At 41.3% G+C, this 16,586-nt stretch overlaps 1 protein-coding gene and 1 pseudogene across 2 annotated transcripts in view; both read right to left on the reverse strand.

The window, feature by feature from the left end:
- The window catches only part of PPM1D (protein phosphatase, Mg2+/Mn2+ dependent 1D), a 61,173-nt gene that overhangs the window by 11,474 nt on the left and 33,113 nt on the right, over positions 1 to 16,586 (reverse strand). For both annotated transcript variants that reach the window (XM_027516760.1, XM_027516761.1), the window contains exon 4: positions 2,618 to 2,808. In XM_027516760.1, coding sequence (XP_027372561.1) covers positions 2,618 to 2,808 — 191 coding nt within the window. The remainder of the gene's footprint in view (positions 1 to 2,617; positions 2,809 to 16,586) is intronic.
- On the reverse strand, positions 9,505 to 10,881 carry LOC113877046 (annotated as a pseudogene).

Here is a 16,586-nt window from a genome sequence, read left to right on the forward strand (position 1 = left end):
GTCATACTCTCCCTTCTTAAAACCCAAGTTCTGTCAATCCTATCGTTTAATGTATTTCTTTTTTGCTTGTGTGTGTGTAGCGTAGTCTTTTTGTTTTTCCACTGCTGCCTTAGATTCAAGCTTGCAAAAATTTTCATTTAGAACGTAACAGCAGCCTCCATAGAAGAAGCCTAATAAACTCATTAAGAAAAATCAAATCAAATACACTGGCAGTAAAAATCAACATGTAAAGAGAGATGAAGACAGATCTTATAGATATGACTCTATTCATTGAAATTCACCTCGCAAGGATTCTTCACTAATCACTGCTGACACTCATTCTCTTTCATTGCCAACTTTGCCGGTTTCATTTTATTAAGAGGTCAGATGGTTTTCCTGCACATCCTAATAAATACAATCTTCACATCCATTATCATCTACCCTCTATTCTATATTCCACTCTGCAATGAGTATGCTTTCTAAAATGCTTTTCAATGTGCTCCACTACCTGGTTACAAAGACCTAACTTCGTAACAGACCATTCAAAACCTTTTTGCTTCTTGTTTTCCAATCACATCAAGTTACTTGTGAAACCTGAATGTATTGTAGACTTGTCTCTTCGACTTTACACATTCTATTCCTTTGTCTGGAAAGCTTCACTCTCCTCCCTTGATTTCTTAACCTGGTAAATTCAACTCCACCTTTAAGACTTGCTCAAATACGAGTCTCACCCATGAAACTTCCTTATGCAATCTTCAAGTTTCCTATCCTCTCTCTCTCAGTTCTCAACACCTGTTCTAAATATTGTTCTATAGATACTCTTTCAATACTCATTTAGGTGTTTACGAATAGGTTCTTCCAGCCCAATAAAACTGGTTTATGGCCTCATCATGCCACTGAAATGTTTTTCTCTCATCATTAAAGAATTATAAATCCAGAGACTTCCCTGGTAGTTCCAGTGGTTAAGAATCTGCCCTGCAATGCAAGGAACGTGGGTTCAATTCCTGGTCAGGGAACTAAGATCGCACAAGACACGGGACAGCTAAGCCCATGCGTCATGACTACTGAGCCTGCATGGCACAACCAGAGAGCTGGCATGCTGCAACTAAAAGGTGACACAGCCAGAAAAAAAAAAAGAATTATAAATCCAACAGACATGGGAATTCTCTGGCAGTTCAGTGGCTAGGACTGCATGCTTTCACTATCAAGGGTCCAGGTTCCCTGGCCAGGGAACTAAGATCCTGCAAGCGAGCACAGCCAAACAAAATAATATTTATTTTATTTAATCTTTGTTTTACATCTAACATCACTGACCAAATGCATCATCCTAGACCCGAGTTTGTAGAATTGAATAGACACATGACTGTTAGATGGTGAAGAATCTGCCTGCCAACGCAGGAGATGCCAGAGATGCAGCTTTGATCACTGGGTCAGGAAGATCCCCTGGAGTAGGAAATGGCAACCCACTCCAGGATACTTGCCTGGGAAATTCCACAAGAGGATCCTGGCAGGTTACAGTCCATGGGGTCGCAAAGAGTTAGACATGACTGAGCATGCACGCATGCACTTATCATCAAAACAACTCACAATCAAATGGTACTGATAGCTACCTATACATCCTGGTTGCAATAATATGGCAAATGCTGAGCAAGGGCCATGTTCTATCTACCTTTGCATCCTGTGTACCTAGTGCCTAACATGGTAGCTGAGGGAATAAATGCAGGCAATTTAATACAAGTTCTTTTATGCTGTCTTCTTATTTAGCTTCACCGATCCTCTCATCTTAGGAAAAGATCATCTCTTCCAAGGAGCCACTGCTTCCAGTTACTTCCATGTGCTTTGGACCTTTATCTCTTATTTCTCTTATTCTGTCAATCTTTCTTGTAAAGACTATAAAACTGCTTTCAAGACCCTGTCTTTTCAAGGTAACAATGGCAATTCCCTTGTCTTGCCGAACACTCACTACATCTATTTCCCAGGCTCACAAAATATTCTTTCATCGTCACTCCAACCTGCCAGCTAATGTTCCCATCACTTCAATTGAAACTCTGCATCCTTGAAGATCACTAATACTAGAAGATCCTAACTGTAAAATCCAATATCCTGTTTTCATCCATCTGTCTCTACTTCTTTGTAGAATCTGACATTGCTGGCTACTGCTCCAAAAAACACTCTCTTTGCTTGCTTTCAATAACATCACACTTTCCCGAATCTCCTTCGTCACTGCTCAGAATAAAGAGATCAATTTTCAAGCAAGCCATGAAGGAAAGGAAAGGATTTTCTCATTGACGGTTGTTTCAAGGTTTATAGGTATATAAAGTATAGGTATAGGTAACAGAGTCACCACGTGACCCAGCAATTCCATTCCCAGGTCGATATGAGAGAACCGAGAACATGTCCAGAAACTTGTCTGTGAATGTTAATAGCAGCAGCATTCAAAATAGCCAAAAAGTGGAAACAGTTCAAGGATCCATCATTCCCCTAATGAGCTGCAGAAATCTATACCTTACTTTCTTCTCCAGCCAGGGCAAATGCAAAGACCTACTCCACGGGAACACGCTTAGTTCATATTCAAGACTCCTGACGAAAGCACCAGAACAATGCATAGGTGATCATATGGAATTGAGTTACTTCTCACCATCAGGTATTTTTTCTCCTCTTGGTCCTGGCACATGGAGATGGCGTCTTGAGGTGGGATCATATTCCAAAGCCCATCACTTCCCAAGATAATATACTTGTGCTTCTGGGGGTCAAGAGTGTGGACGCTTGTGTCTGGTTCAGGTGACACCACAAACTCGCCACTGAAGAAATCATAGCTCCACAAATCACCTGGGGAGCAGGAGGCAGAAAAAGCCAGAAGCATCATTTCCAAGAGAGTAGTATCCCATCAACAGATTAAAGAGGAAAATCTACATGTTCATCTCACAAGATGCAGAATAGCATTTGATAACATTCGAAATCCATTCATGACTTTAAAAAAGAAAAATTCTTAGCAAACTAGAAATTTTAAAAGTTAACTCTCTTATTAACCTGATAAAAGCGTGTCTTTTATCACCACTTTTCTTCCAGTTCTATACGAGGGATCCTTCTCAACACAGTAAGAAAATAAAAATATATCATATATATGTATTAGAAAGGAGAAAATAAAACTATCATTTCTTGCAGATAATTTTATTTCTACATAGGAAATCAAAAAGAATTTAGATAAATTATCAGAACAGGAACACTTAGCAAGGTTGCTAAATAATAAATAAAAGTCAGCAGTATCTCTATATAACAGCAAGAAACAGAAAATATAAAATTTTAAACAATTCCATTTACAACAATGAACCAAATGCAAGGTACTGAAAAGTTTAACAAAAGGCATGCAAATCTATCATGGACAAAATTATACAATTAGATTCCAGTATCTAAATACACAGAGAAATAAATTATAAGCAAAGATAGGAAGATCATGAAGATGTTAAGTCTTCCAAAAATAACCTATAACGTCAGTGTAATTCCATCTAAAATCCCAAAAGGATTCTTGTAGAATCTGACGAACTGATTCAAAAATGTATAGGAAGGAACTACTGTATAGCACAGGGAACTCTACTCCATATTCTGTAATGATCTGTATGAGAAAGAAGCACTACTCTGTAATGATCTATATGAGATAAGACTCTAAAAAGGAGTGGATATATGTACTAATATATGTATAACTGATTCATTTTGCTGTACAGCAGAAACTAACATGACATTGCAAATCAACTATATTTCAATAACATTTTAAAAATACATTGAAAAGTAGAAGAAAAAATAAATAAAATGTATAGGGAAGAGCAAATGGCCAAGATTAACTAAGATAACTGTGAAGAAAAGATAAAGTGGGGAGAACTTGCTCTATAAGTAGGAGTTCTAGTGGCTAACCGAAAACCTGTTAACCCCCCAGGTCAAGACAATTTGATGTAACCTCCTACATCAAATCGGAAAGGATGAGTGCTAGTCACTTGGAAGAAAACTGCAGAGATAAAAATGAGCATTTTTATGCTTTTAACCTATCTTTGGAAGCTAAAAAGTTGTAACCAGTCTTTGGAGATCAACAGTTCACTCTTCCAGTGAGCCTCTCCCTGATTATCCTCTCCCTGATCAGCTCCACGTAAAACAACGCCTAAAACTTCTGCCTTTCGGATCCACCGGATGAAGACCTCAGAATGTTCAACATAAAAAAAACTTTCAGTTACTCAGGTCATCAACAGATCAATAAAACAGAAACAGGAAGAAAATTTATAGAAACCATCTATCCTTCTGTGATACACAAGATAACTAAGTAGGACAATATAAACTCTTCTGCTCCCCGAAACAGGAAGGAGGAGACAGAAAGATGAAAACAAATTTCTGCCTCTTTTGTTTGTTGTGATATTCTTTGGGCAAAGACCTTAAATTAAGAGCAAAAAGTTTTCAGACAAGAGGATAAATTGTGTTTGCCGCTGCTAAGCAGGTCTGACTTTTGCTAAATAAGAGGAAGTTCTCTGTCCTCTCCTTATTCAAACTTTACCATACCTTCCCATCAGAAATACTGGCCATTTCAACTATGCTCAGAGCCGAAGGAAAGAATAGCTTGAAGCAATTACTCTAATATAAAATAGGAACTCACTGCTAAACCAGCCTCTTGAAAGGGGCAATTCATTCTTCAGAGTAACAAAAGAGAACACATATGACCACTAAAAGCTAGTTATAATCCAGGCCAGCACACAAAGACACATTCATCAATTTATACCAGTAAAAGAAAAATCCCTGGTTGAAACTATAAAAATGAACATGGATAGAAAAACAGTTAAGATAAATATTAAAGTAGAATTACAGGGTTCATACGTGATGTTAAAAGCCTTCAAAAGTAGTTTTCCCCCAATATTTGGAATTTATATTGCCATTGCAAGTAAGAACATAAATTTACATACAGCAGAATCCCTAATATGTCTAAAATTAAAATCTAGGTTAAAAAAAAGAAATTCCAACTTTCAATCTAATGCAAACTATATAACCTTGAAGAAGGGTCACAATTTCTCATATATAAACTAACAATAATATCTTTATAAATTGGAAAATATTTTTAAATAAGTTATTTCACATAGCACAAAAACCAAAAGATACAAAAATCTCTGTTCCCACTCATGTGTTTTCTGGTTCTACACTGAGGGAATAACTGTTGTCCTCATGTATTCTTCTAGAGATGTCTATGGATATATATACAAGTATATATGTATACTCCTTCTACAAAATCATTCTCTCAAGCTTGCAACTCCCAAATATGTTCTCTCAAGCTTGCAACTCCCATAGTCCCCAATATGCTGTTCATCTCTTTTCTTCTGACTAAACCTCAGTACATTTCCAGAAGAAACATACATTTCTTTTAACTTAAATTTCTGAAACTGTTTCTTTTTTTAATTATTTTTTTTGTTTTTGGCCATACCACGCAGCATGAAAAAAGGGCTTCCCTAGTGGCTCAGCAGGTAAAGAATCCGCCTGCCAAAGCAGGAGGCACGGGTTTGATCCCTGGGTCGGGAAGATCCCCTGGAGAAGGAAATGGCAATCCACTCCAGTATTCTTGCCTGGGAATCCCAGGCACAGAGGAGCCTGGCATCACCAAAGAGCCAACAACTTGGCATGTGGGATCTCCGTTTCCTCACGAGGGATCAAACCTGTGCCCCCTAGAATGGAAGCAAGAAGTCCTAACCACTGGATCACCAGGGAAGTCCCAAACTCTGGGTTTTGAATGGGACTACATATCAATAACCTCAGATACGCAGATGACAATACCCTTATGGCAGAAAGTGAAGAACTAAAGAGTCTCTTGATGAAAGTGAAAGAGGAGAGTGAAAAAGTTGGCTTAAAGCTCAACGTTCAGAAAACGAAGATCATGGCATCCGGTCCTATCACTTCATGGCAAATAGATGTGGAAACAGTGGCTGACTTTATTTTTCTGGGCTCCAAAATCACTGCAGATGGTGATTGCAGCCATGAAATTAAAAGACGCTTACTCCTTGGAAGGAACCAACCTAGACAGCATATTAAAAAGCAGAGACATTACTTTGCCAACAAAGGTCCATCTAGTCAAGGCTATGGTTTTTCCAGTGGTCATGTATGGATGTGAGAGTTGGACTGTGAAGAAAGCTGAGCGCCAAAGAATTGAATGCTTTTGAACTATGGTGTTGGGAGAAGACTCTTGAGAATCCCTTAGACCAGTCCATCCTAAAGGAGATCAGTCCTGAATATTCATTGGAAGGACTGATGCTGAAGCTGAAACTCCAATACTTTGGCCACCTGATGCGAAGAGCTGACTCATTTGAAAAGACCCTGATGCTGGATGGAGGGCAGGAGGAAAAGGGGACGACAGAGGATGAGATGGTTGGATGGCATGACCGACTCAATGGACATGAGTTTGGGTGGACTCCAGGAGTTGGTGATGGACAGGGAGGCCTGGTGTGCTGCGGTCCATGGGACCGCAAAGAGTAGGACACGACTGAGCGACTGAACTGAACTGAACCCTGAACCATAGATCAATTTGGATAGAAATGCCATCTTAACAATATTCTATTTCCCAACCCGACAATATGGTGTATCTCTTCTTTAATCTGAGCATAAGGATATTTCTTCTATAGAACCATAGTCAGAAAATGGCATGCTGATCCAGAATTGTGTAATATAAAACCTATCTTCAAATTTTTACAATTATCTCAATAATGTCTCTCTTTTTTGGCCACACTGTGTGTCCTGCAGTGTCTTTGGCCACGCTGTGTGTCCTGACCAAGGACCAAACCCGGGCCCCTCAGTAAAAGTGCTGAGTCCTAACCACTGGATCACCAGGGAATTTTGCAATAATTTTTTTTTCTTAAAGAAACATTTATGGCTGCGTTGGGTCTTTGTCGCTGCCTTCTCTAGTTGCAGCAAGCAGGGCCTTCTCACTGCAGTGGCTTCTCTTGTTGCAGAGCATGGGCTCTAGAGTTCTCGGGCCTCAGTGGCTGCAGCACGGGAGCTCAGCAGTTGTGGGTACACAGGCTTAGTCGCTCCCCGGCATGTGGGATCTTCCCAGACCAGGGATCGAGCCTGGGTCCCATGCATTGGCAGGCAGATTCTGAACCACGGGACCACCAGGAAAATCCAACAACCCCTTTTTTAATGTCCAGGATCCACTCAAGGATCATTCCTTGCATTTAGTTGGCATATTTTTAGTTGTTTTTAACCCAGAACAACTCTCTAGGTTTCGTGATTTTTGTCATTCATGACACTAACAGACCATTGTCAAAAGTCTCCAGGCCAGCTGTTTTGCAGAATGACCCTTGATTTAGGGTTTTGCTGTTTGTTTGCTTCTTTGTGTTCTGCAAGATATAAAGGCTTGTATTCAGGTTAAATTTGGTTTTGGCCGGAATACCACTTTCTCAGCTAATCACGTTAGGAGGTACAGTGTCAGTCTGTGCCACTGGCAATGCCGAGTTTGATTATTCAGTTAAAATTGCTGTCCACCAACGCTGTAAAGGTATCCCCAAGTAATCTGAAGGGTGATGGTTGGAGACTGTGTAAAATATCCTGTTCCTTACCAAAATACGCCAGCTTTTAGCATCCATTAATGATTCTTGCACAAATCACATGTTATTGTAATAGTTGTAAACTGAAGACAGAACACTAACATTTATTAGTTGTCTTTCCCTATTTTTGTATCTTTGGCTGCACTGGGTCGTTGCTGCACACAGGCTTTCTCTAGCTGTGGCGAGTGGGTGTAGCCTCCAGTTGCAGTGCTCGGGCTTCTCACTGCAGTGGCTTCTCTTGTTGCAGAACAGAGACTCTAGAGCCTGGGCTCAGGAGTCGTGGCACACAGGCTTAGGTGCTCCGCAACATGCTGAATCTTCCTGGACCAGGGATCGAACCTGTGTCCCCTGCACTGGCAGGTGGATTCTTAACCAGAGGACCACCAGGCAAGCCCCTAGTTATCTTGTCTAAAGAAAAGCTTTCCATTCTTCTACTTCTTTATAATCTTTTTGTATCAGTATGGACTTAGGGAGTCCATAGAGATAAAGAGTCCTCCTGCACTTCAGGTGGACTCTTTACACTGAGCCACCAGAGAAGTCTTCTGCATGGCTTTCAGTTCAGTTCAGTCGTTCAGTCGTGTGTGACTCTTTGTGACCCCGTGGACTGCAGCACACCAGGCTTCCCTGTCCATCACCAACTCCTGAAGCTTACTCAAACTCATGTCCATCAAGTCGGTGATGCCATCCAACCATCTTATCCTCTGTCATCCCCTTCTCCTCCCGCCTTCAATCTTTCCCAGCATCAGGGTCTTTTCAAATGAGTCAGCTCTTCGCATCAGGTGGCCAAAGTACTGCAGTTTTAGCTTCAGCATCAGTCCCTCCAATGAATATTCAGGACTGATTTCCTTTAGGATGGACTGGTTGGATCTCCTTGCAGTCCAAGGGTCCTTCAAGAGTCTTCTCCAACTCCACAGTTCAAAAGCATCAACTCTTTGGCACTCAGCTTTCTTTATAGTCCAACTCTCACATCCATTCATGACTACTGGAAAAACCATAGCTTTGACTAGACAGACTTTTGTTGGCAAAGTAATGTCTCTGCTTTTTAATATGCTGTCTAGGTTGGTCATAGCTTTTCTTCCAAGGAACAAGCGTGTTTTAATTTTATGGCTGCAGTCACCATCTGCAGTGATTCTGGAGCCCCCAAAAATAAGCTCTCTATTTCCATTATTTCCCATGGCTTTACCTGAGATCAAATGAGTAGGAATCAGAATTGAGCTAAGTGTTTTTATCATTGGTCTAGGGTTTGTACACCATTAAATGGGCACAGAATGTTCTTCCTCTACATATTGAAGGGAGGGATACATCATGGCAGATGTTGCTGGCTGCCTGTTCAATGGCCATTTCCCTTTTGCTCTCACTAGGGGCACTGGAATGACACCCGAGGAGAACAAGGCCTTTCTTCTGGGGCTCAGTGTGTTCTCTGCTCGCTCCTGAGGCACACTGTGGCCAGCAGGGTGCAGGACACCTAACGCCCTTACCCCTAGGAAATTTCAGCATCACCTCACTCCTTGAGTGGCTTCCCACGAAGAGACTCCCAGCAACTTTTGTCTCACCTAATCCACCCTCAAAACTCAACCAAAATCATCTCTTTAAAACACAGATTTAAGGCGGATTGTTAGAGAAGGCAATGGCACCCCAATCCAGTACTCTTGCCTGGAAAATCCCATGGACGGAGGAGCCTGGTGGGCTGCAGTCCATGGGGTCGCTAAGAGTCGGACACGACTGAGCGACTTCACTTTCACTTTTCACTTTCATGCATTGGAGAAGGAAATGGCAACCCACTCCAGTGTTCTTGCCTGGAGAATCCCAGGTACAGGGGAGCCTGGTGGGCTGCGGTCTATGGGGTCGCACAGAGTCGGACACGACTGAAGTGACTTAGCAAGGCGGATGGTGCTACTGGCGGCACAACAATTTATTTATTTTTTTAAATCATAAAGTAAATATCTAAGGAAATTCTTGTTTTATGTATTTATATGGACTCCTTACACAAATAACATTCCTGTTCTCCTAAGGGTTTCTTCTATAAATTGGAATGGCCAAGGAAAGCACTGTCTAATTTTGACTTGATTATACACGTTCAAGAGAGAAAGAGGGAGTGAAGAGAGAAGCGTTGGAAAGTCTTCGACTCTGGGGCTCAGCACGTACAACAGACGTCTCGGACTCGAGATTCATCCGGGTTGTCGGGTGGTTCCAACGCCAAGGGAAAACTAGGGGAGCCCACCCCACCCCACCCCACAGAGAGAATTTCTACAGCTACTCTAGCAAGGTGCTCCAGCTAAAGCATAGGTTTCAAACTACAGAGTTTCAACTTAACATCTAAAATTTTAAACTGTAGCATTTCTGCGACAAATAAGCTCAGAGAGCTCATCTCAGAAGAAAAATTAAAGAACTATTGCTCTGATGAATGACAAGTCTGGCTGTTGCTCTCGCGCCGCCCGACTTCCAGGCTCAGGCAGACACGTACGGGGGCGGCGGCTCCTTGGTGGCGCTGTTCACAGTGGCGTCATCGTACGGGGGTAGCAGCACTGTAGTGTCGTTGCTGGTAACATAAACCAGGACATCAGAGGAGTTCCTGCCATTGATATATCGGTAGCAGTTCCAAACACAGCTAATCAAGTAACCCTTAAAAGCCAAGATAATGCTGATGAACAGAAGAATAATGAGGACCAAACAGGTAGGATTCACTGACATGATATCATCTTTGTAAGGAAAATCAGGAGGCAGCTGTCATATATATTCCTGGATGGAGTTTGGATAAACAAGTACGGTGACCGCAACCAAGGTGTTGAGGGCAAAATCAAAGATCTGGTAGCAGAAGAATGGGATGATCCAGCCTGCGCGTTGCTTGTATGCGCCGTACGTAGCCATGGCACAGATAAGGATCATGAGAACAGAAATCGCGATGGCAATGCACATGTTGGCATCATCCATGAACTCAAAGTCACCCCCGAGTTCAGAACTTGAAAAGTGGTAATGATCTGGATCATCCAGGGCGCTCAACAGAATCAGCAGTACCACGGCATTGAGGATCAAGTACCAGACGCCGAGCAGGATGGTGCCAGTGCGGACATGGCAGCAGAGGCAGCAGCTGTTGGAGGAGAACCGCGTCCAGGGGGCCACCATCTTCATCGCTCGGGCCGCGGGCGCAGTGGCGCAACTCTGCGCCCAAGTTCGCAGGAGCTTTGGCCGTCGGTCCTGAGCACCGCGCGGCTGTCGCCGGCCCCTCTCTCCCCGGCTACCCTCGCTCCCTCTTCCCGGCCCCCGTCTGCCTACCACTGGCCCCGGGCCCCGCGCCTCTCCCCGCGAAGAGCTCGCAGCTGGAACCTCGGCCGGAGCCTGAGCTCCGAGGGCTGCTGGCACAACAATTTAAATGTACTTAATATACTTCAACTGAACTGAATTCTTAAAATGATTAAAATGGTAGATTTTGCTATAGGTCTTTTGCCATAATTAAAACACACACACACAACCTAGTTGCTTCCCTAACTCTGCAGTAGTTTACTCGTGCATAACTCTTAACCACAGCCTAGAAAAATGCAGTGTTTTCTCACTTGATCAATGCCTCTTATTCTCATATCTCTGTTCCACATACCCTATTCAGAGTCCCTTATATTCGCCAGGCCTCCTCCTATCACAGAGCTGTTCACAAATGCAGTTCTTATGCCAAGAACACATTTTCTTTCTCTATTAGCTTTTCGTAATTCTTCAAAGCTCAGTTCAAACATCACTTCAGTGGCTCTCCAGTTAGGTAAAATATTCCTTCTTCTTTTTGTGATCATTTGACGAATGCCTCTCCCCTTCTCTAAACCATAAGCTTCCATGAGGGCAAAGACCTGTGTTTGGCATACTTGTTCAGTCGCCAAGTCAGGTCTGACTCTTTGCAAGCCCATGGACTGCAGCACACCAGGCTTCCCTGTCCCTCACCATCTTCTAGAGTTTTCTCAAACTCACGTCCATTGAGTCGGTGACGCTATTCAACCAACTCATCCTCTGCTGCCCCCTTCTACTCCTGTCCTCAGTCTTTCCCAGCATCAGGGTGTCTGCGCTCAAATATCTGTACAATGAATCAATGAGTTGTAAGACGCACATGCAATTCCATCAGGGAGACACTAGGAGGCACCTTTGCTACATTTGCACTCAAGTAATTTTGATCAACAGTACAAATTTTGATGAGCAAACTTCTCTCCCAAAAAGCTAGAATAAAAATGACTATTCACCGTAAGAGTGGTACTAAATACTATAATTTTACTATGGGCCAGTAAGAATTACCATGCAACAAGTTAAACTTTAAAAACAAAAGCTAGAACTTAATTTTTTATATTTTTCCCCCATGTGCCAGAATAAAGACAGGTAAAGTGATAATAACAAAGCATTTCTTTTAGCTTAAATATTCAAATCTAAAGGATATTATCTTTTTAATGCTATACACCTTAAACTTAATATACAGTACTGTATGTCAGTTAAATCTCAATAAAGGTATTTGAGGTGAAAATATGGGATAGAAAAATAAAACCAAGAGAAAAAGCAGAACTGATGTTTTTCATTACTGAAACAGTATCATCTCTCCCACATGTCTTTTTATATGAAACAATCCATTTATTTCCATACATTTGTTTACAAAATTATGTTAATGCAACTGTCATAGGACATCACTGTAACAACTGTATTTTATCTCCTACATGGTGTTTTGCACCGGGTGAGTGGATCCTTCCCATAAACTCTGATTCTTTCTTCCCTTTTTAAAACAGTAGCAAACCCTCTCCTGGGTTTTGACTCCAGCTAGAGCCCTAGCTCTCCTTCCCAAATTCCTAGAAGAGTGTCTAAAACTTGTTATATCAAAATTGCCTCTTCTCGCTCTTTCTTAAACCAATTCCAGTCACAACTGTGGTCTCACTATCCAACCAAAAGCCACTTTATCAAGGTCACCAATGACTCACATCACCTCTCAAGTCTTTGCTTTACCTGAGCTTTCAACAGTAAATACATTTTTTTTTAAATTGAGGTATAACTGACATATAAGGAAATACTCACCTTCTTGAAATACTTTATTCTCTTAGTTTTTAGGACACTCTCCCAAACTATCTTGTTTTTTACTTGTGGCTCTTTCTGTCTTGTCTGACCCCATTCCTCCATTCATGCCCCTACCTCTGAACAGTGACAGTATCTCAGGGCTCAGTCCCTGGACCTTTCCCTGTTCTTCCCCTCCCCTTTTCTGCCTACACTCAATCCCTTGATTCAGCCACAAACTGATGTCTTTAGCCTAGCTCTCACTAGCTGATTCTCATAACCAGAAGCCAAATGGGTATCACCGCTTCAATACCTGATAAGCACCTTGAATGTAACTTGTCTGAAACTGAACTCCTGACCACCCTCTACTAATCCGCTCTGGTCTTTGCTACATTGGTTAATGGCAACTCTTCAAGTTCTTCAGTTTAAAAAAAAAAACTCATGAAAAGGACACTGCGGATTATTGCTCCTTCTGCCTGAATTCTCATGCCCCAGTCACCCCCAGGCCCTCATCTCTTCACTCCAGCGTCATCTCTCAGACCTCCCCTGACCATTCCATTTAAAAGTATGACTCCCGCCTCCCACAATGTTTCCTGCTTAATATTTCATGCCAGCACTTTTCACTGCATACAATATATATTCTACTTATTTAGTTTAGTTTATCATGTTTCCCCCTACTATAAAGTAAGATCCATGGGTCAAGAAATCTTCACCTGTTTCGTTCACTGCAGAATCCTCAAAACCTAGAGCAGTACCTGTAACATAGCAGGCATTTAATAAATACTTGGTGAATGAATAAACAATCATGAAGAAGCGGGGACTCTGTGTGCAGTTTTAGAATATTTGCACATACTGATACATTTTAAGAAGTAGAGCTTAATTCCCCTCCACTTAAGGGCAGGAGAGACTGAGTGACTCACAGCTAACCAAAAAAAAAAAAATATGGAGGAGGTGAAGAGATGTCACTTGTTTTTGACACTAGATCATAAAAGCACATCGTGGCTGCTACCCTGTTGTCTCTCAGATCACTCGCTCCAGGAAGGCGGCTGCCACGGCATGAAGACGCAGCAAACAGCCCTACAGAGAAGCCCACTGGGCAAGGAATGGAGGCCTCCTGGCAATAGCCATGTGAGTAGGTTGTCCTAGAAGTGAATGCCCCACCCCATTCAAGCTTTCAGAACACAGTCATACTTGACACTCTGACTCCAACCACCCGAGAGACCCTTGAGCCAAAACCACCTAGTTAAGCCATTCCCAGGTTCCTAAGCCACAGAAACCATGGGAGATGATAAATGTTTTGAACTGTTAGGTTTGGGAATATTCTGTTAAAACAGCAATAGATTCTTAATACAGTGAGATTTTAATAGCCTGGTATAATCACTTGGGGGAGAAATTTGGCATCACATAATAATGCTAAAGATATACATATCTTTATACATCTTGGACTGCACTTTCCAAGTGATATGCCGTGGATGGTTTAAGTGTGACCGTGGGTCAGCAGGGTAGGTCCTGAGTGGCTAGAACCTCTAGGTCAGTTGCCCACAGCCTTGAGCAGCCTTCCCTGTTTATTCTAAGATATTATCTTATTATTTGTGTGCCATGGTATTTTAAAAGTTGGTGAGTAATGTAATGTAACCCAACAATTCCATTTCTAGTTATGTGCCTTAAATAAATCTCATAGATGTACACAAGGAGGTATTTATTGCAGCATTTTTGATAATAGGAAATGTGTGCATATAACCTAAATGTCCACCAATCAGGGCACAGAGGGAAAAAATATAGTTTCATGTTGGAACTGAATGTACAGCAGTTAACGCATGAACTAGAATCACATAAACATGGATAAATCGAAAAACAATGCACAGTGAAAAAACAGCTGGTTGGAAAAGCTGTTTTGAATACAATGGAAAACTAACCAAGGATCAACTATTTTAACATTACCATGCACTCTCAGAACTATAAGAAACCCAGTTTTATATTCTCCAGCTTCCGAGCCAATGTAGACATCTATGTCAACCACCCAAGCACTTCAAGTGAAGGAAAGGCTCACTACAGTTCACAAAATAATGTTGTTTATTACTTTTTATCATCTGTAGTAATTCTGTTTTACTGAGCTAAAATATGGTTCTCTCTTTTATAGTTCATCACACATTTTTTCTTTTTGAGAATTTTCACCTGTTGCTCTCATTTTTGCATGCTCAGTTTTTTGAAACATTCAGTACATGGAAGCTCCCCACCCCCTACCCACCTTAGCTGAGCCACACAGCTTGTGGGATGTCAGTTCCCCAACCAGGGACTGAACCCAGGCCATGGCAGTGAAAGCCCAGAATCCTAACCGCTAGGCCACCAGGGAACTCGCAACACCTTTTTAAAATCAGGTTAATTTCTCTTCTAGATGACAAAACTTCACAAATACTAACCCAGCTATAAGTGTCCTCAGTATTTTGATTCCAGGCTGTATTCTGCCCAATTATCCTGTTTAAGTTTAGGAAAGTGGCAGCAGATTCCAGCGGAAAGAGTGGGGAAAATATTTATGGCTGCGTCAGGTCTTATTCACACTCGCAGGCTTAGTTGCCCTACAGCATGAGGGATTAGTTCCCTGACCAGGGATTGAACCTGCATCCCCTGCACTGAAAGGCAGATTCTCAATCACAGGACCACCAGGGAAGGTCCAAACTTACACTTGTAAGTTGAACAAAGCTGTACGCAAAATCCCTACATAGACTTGATCGACTGACTAATCTGGAAAGGCAGTTTCTTAACTGATTAAGTAGGACAGTCTACTGTATTACAGCATTCTAAGACTATACTAATTTTTTATGGCTAAACTATACCTAGGGGTTTCCCAGGTAGCTCAGTGGTAAAGAATCCTCCTGCCAATGCAGGAGACATGAGTTCGATCCCTGGGTCAGGAAGATACCTTGGGGAAGGAAATGGCAGTAAAAGAAAACCTACTCCAGTTTCCTGCCTGGAAAATCCCATGGACAGAGAAGCCTGGCAGGCTACAGTCTATGGAGTTGCAAAGAACTGTACATGACCAAGCGACTGAGTATGCATGCACTTATCACTGTAGAATTATCTTATGCTCATTAGCAATCAACGAAAAAGAAAGCAAAACAAAAAACCCTAGTTGTCTCTTAAATGAAATGCTATGAAAGCAGATAATCACCCAAAGCATATTATGAACTTAAACCTAGCACTTTTTATTTACTTTTATTGAATTTCATATTATTACTGCCAGTCTATTTTTTTTAATCTCATCTGGAGATCATTTCAAATGTATAAAGTGATAAAAATAAAAACATAACAAAGAACCCCCATCTTAGATTCATTACTGCTGACATTTTGCCCCATTTGCTTGTTTTCAATCTACATATGTATAAGGATTCTGTGCATGTAACCTTGCAACAAAGGTGTTTTAAATAATGGTCTTTTATCCCTAAGTACTTCAAAGTGTATTTTCTAAGAATAAGGACACTGCAGTTACCAGCTTCATAAATTTATATTAATATAATATGTACCTAATATACCACCTACCATTCATATTCTGAATTGTTAGATGGCCTAATAATATCCTTTATAGGCAGCTGAGAAGCCAGAATAGCACTTGCTTAGAACATTTCTTTAGCCTCCTTCATCTAGATTGTAGCTATGCACTCTTGACCAGGGTACTACCTAGGGGATGTGTGTATCACATGTCTGGAGGCATACAACGTCCTTATTAGTGACGGGAATTTTCATCATTCAATGTGTTGCCTGATTTCTCTACTCTCTAATTACTATTTTTTCTCTCTGGCAACTAAAAGTATTTAAACAATGCTAATAATATTCTGTTGCTTACATACTTCTGAATATGCATAATACACAAAATTGAGAACTACACACATTCTTTCTTTCTCTAGATAGTTAACAAATGTTGAAACTAAGCTAAGGGGGAAAAAATCACATCACTCAAGATCTCTTCAACTACACACTAATCTACTAATTTTGTACTGATTAATATATCCTGCCAAAAAACCCATCTAATGGTATTGT

Source organism: Bos indicus x Bos taurus, chromosome 19 (genome assembly GCF_003369695.1).
Source record: "Bos indicus x Bos taurus breed Angus x Brahman F1 hybrid chromosome 19, Bos_hybrid_MaternalHap_v2.0, whole genome shotgun sequence".
Taxonomy (NCBI): domain Eukaryota; kingdom Metazoa; phylum Chordata; class Mammalia; order Artiodactyla; family Bovidae; genus Bos; species Bos indicus x Bos taurus.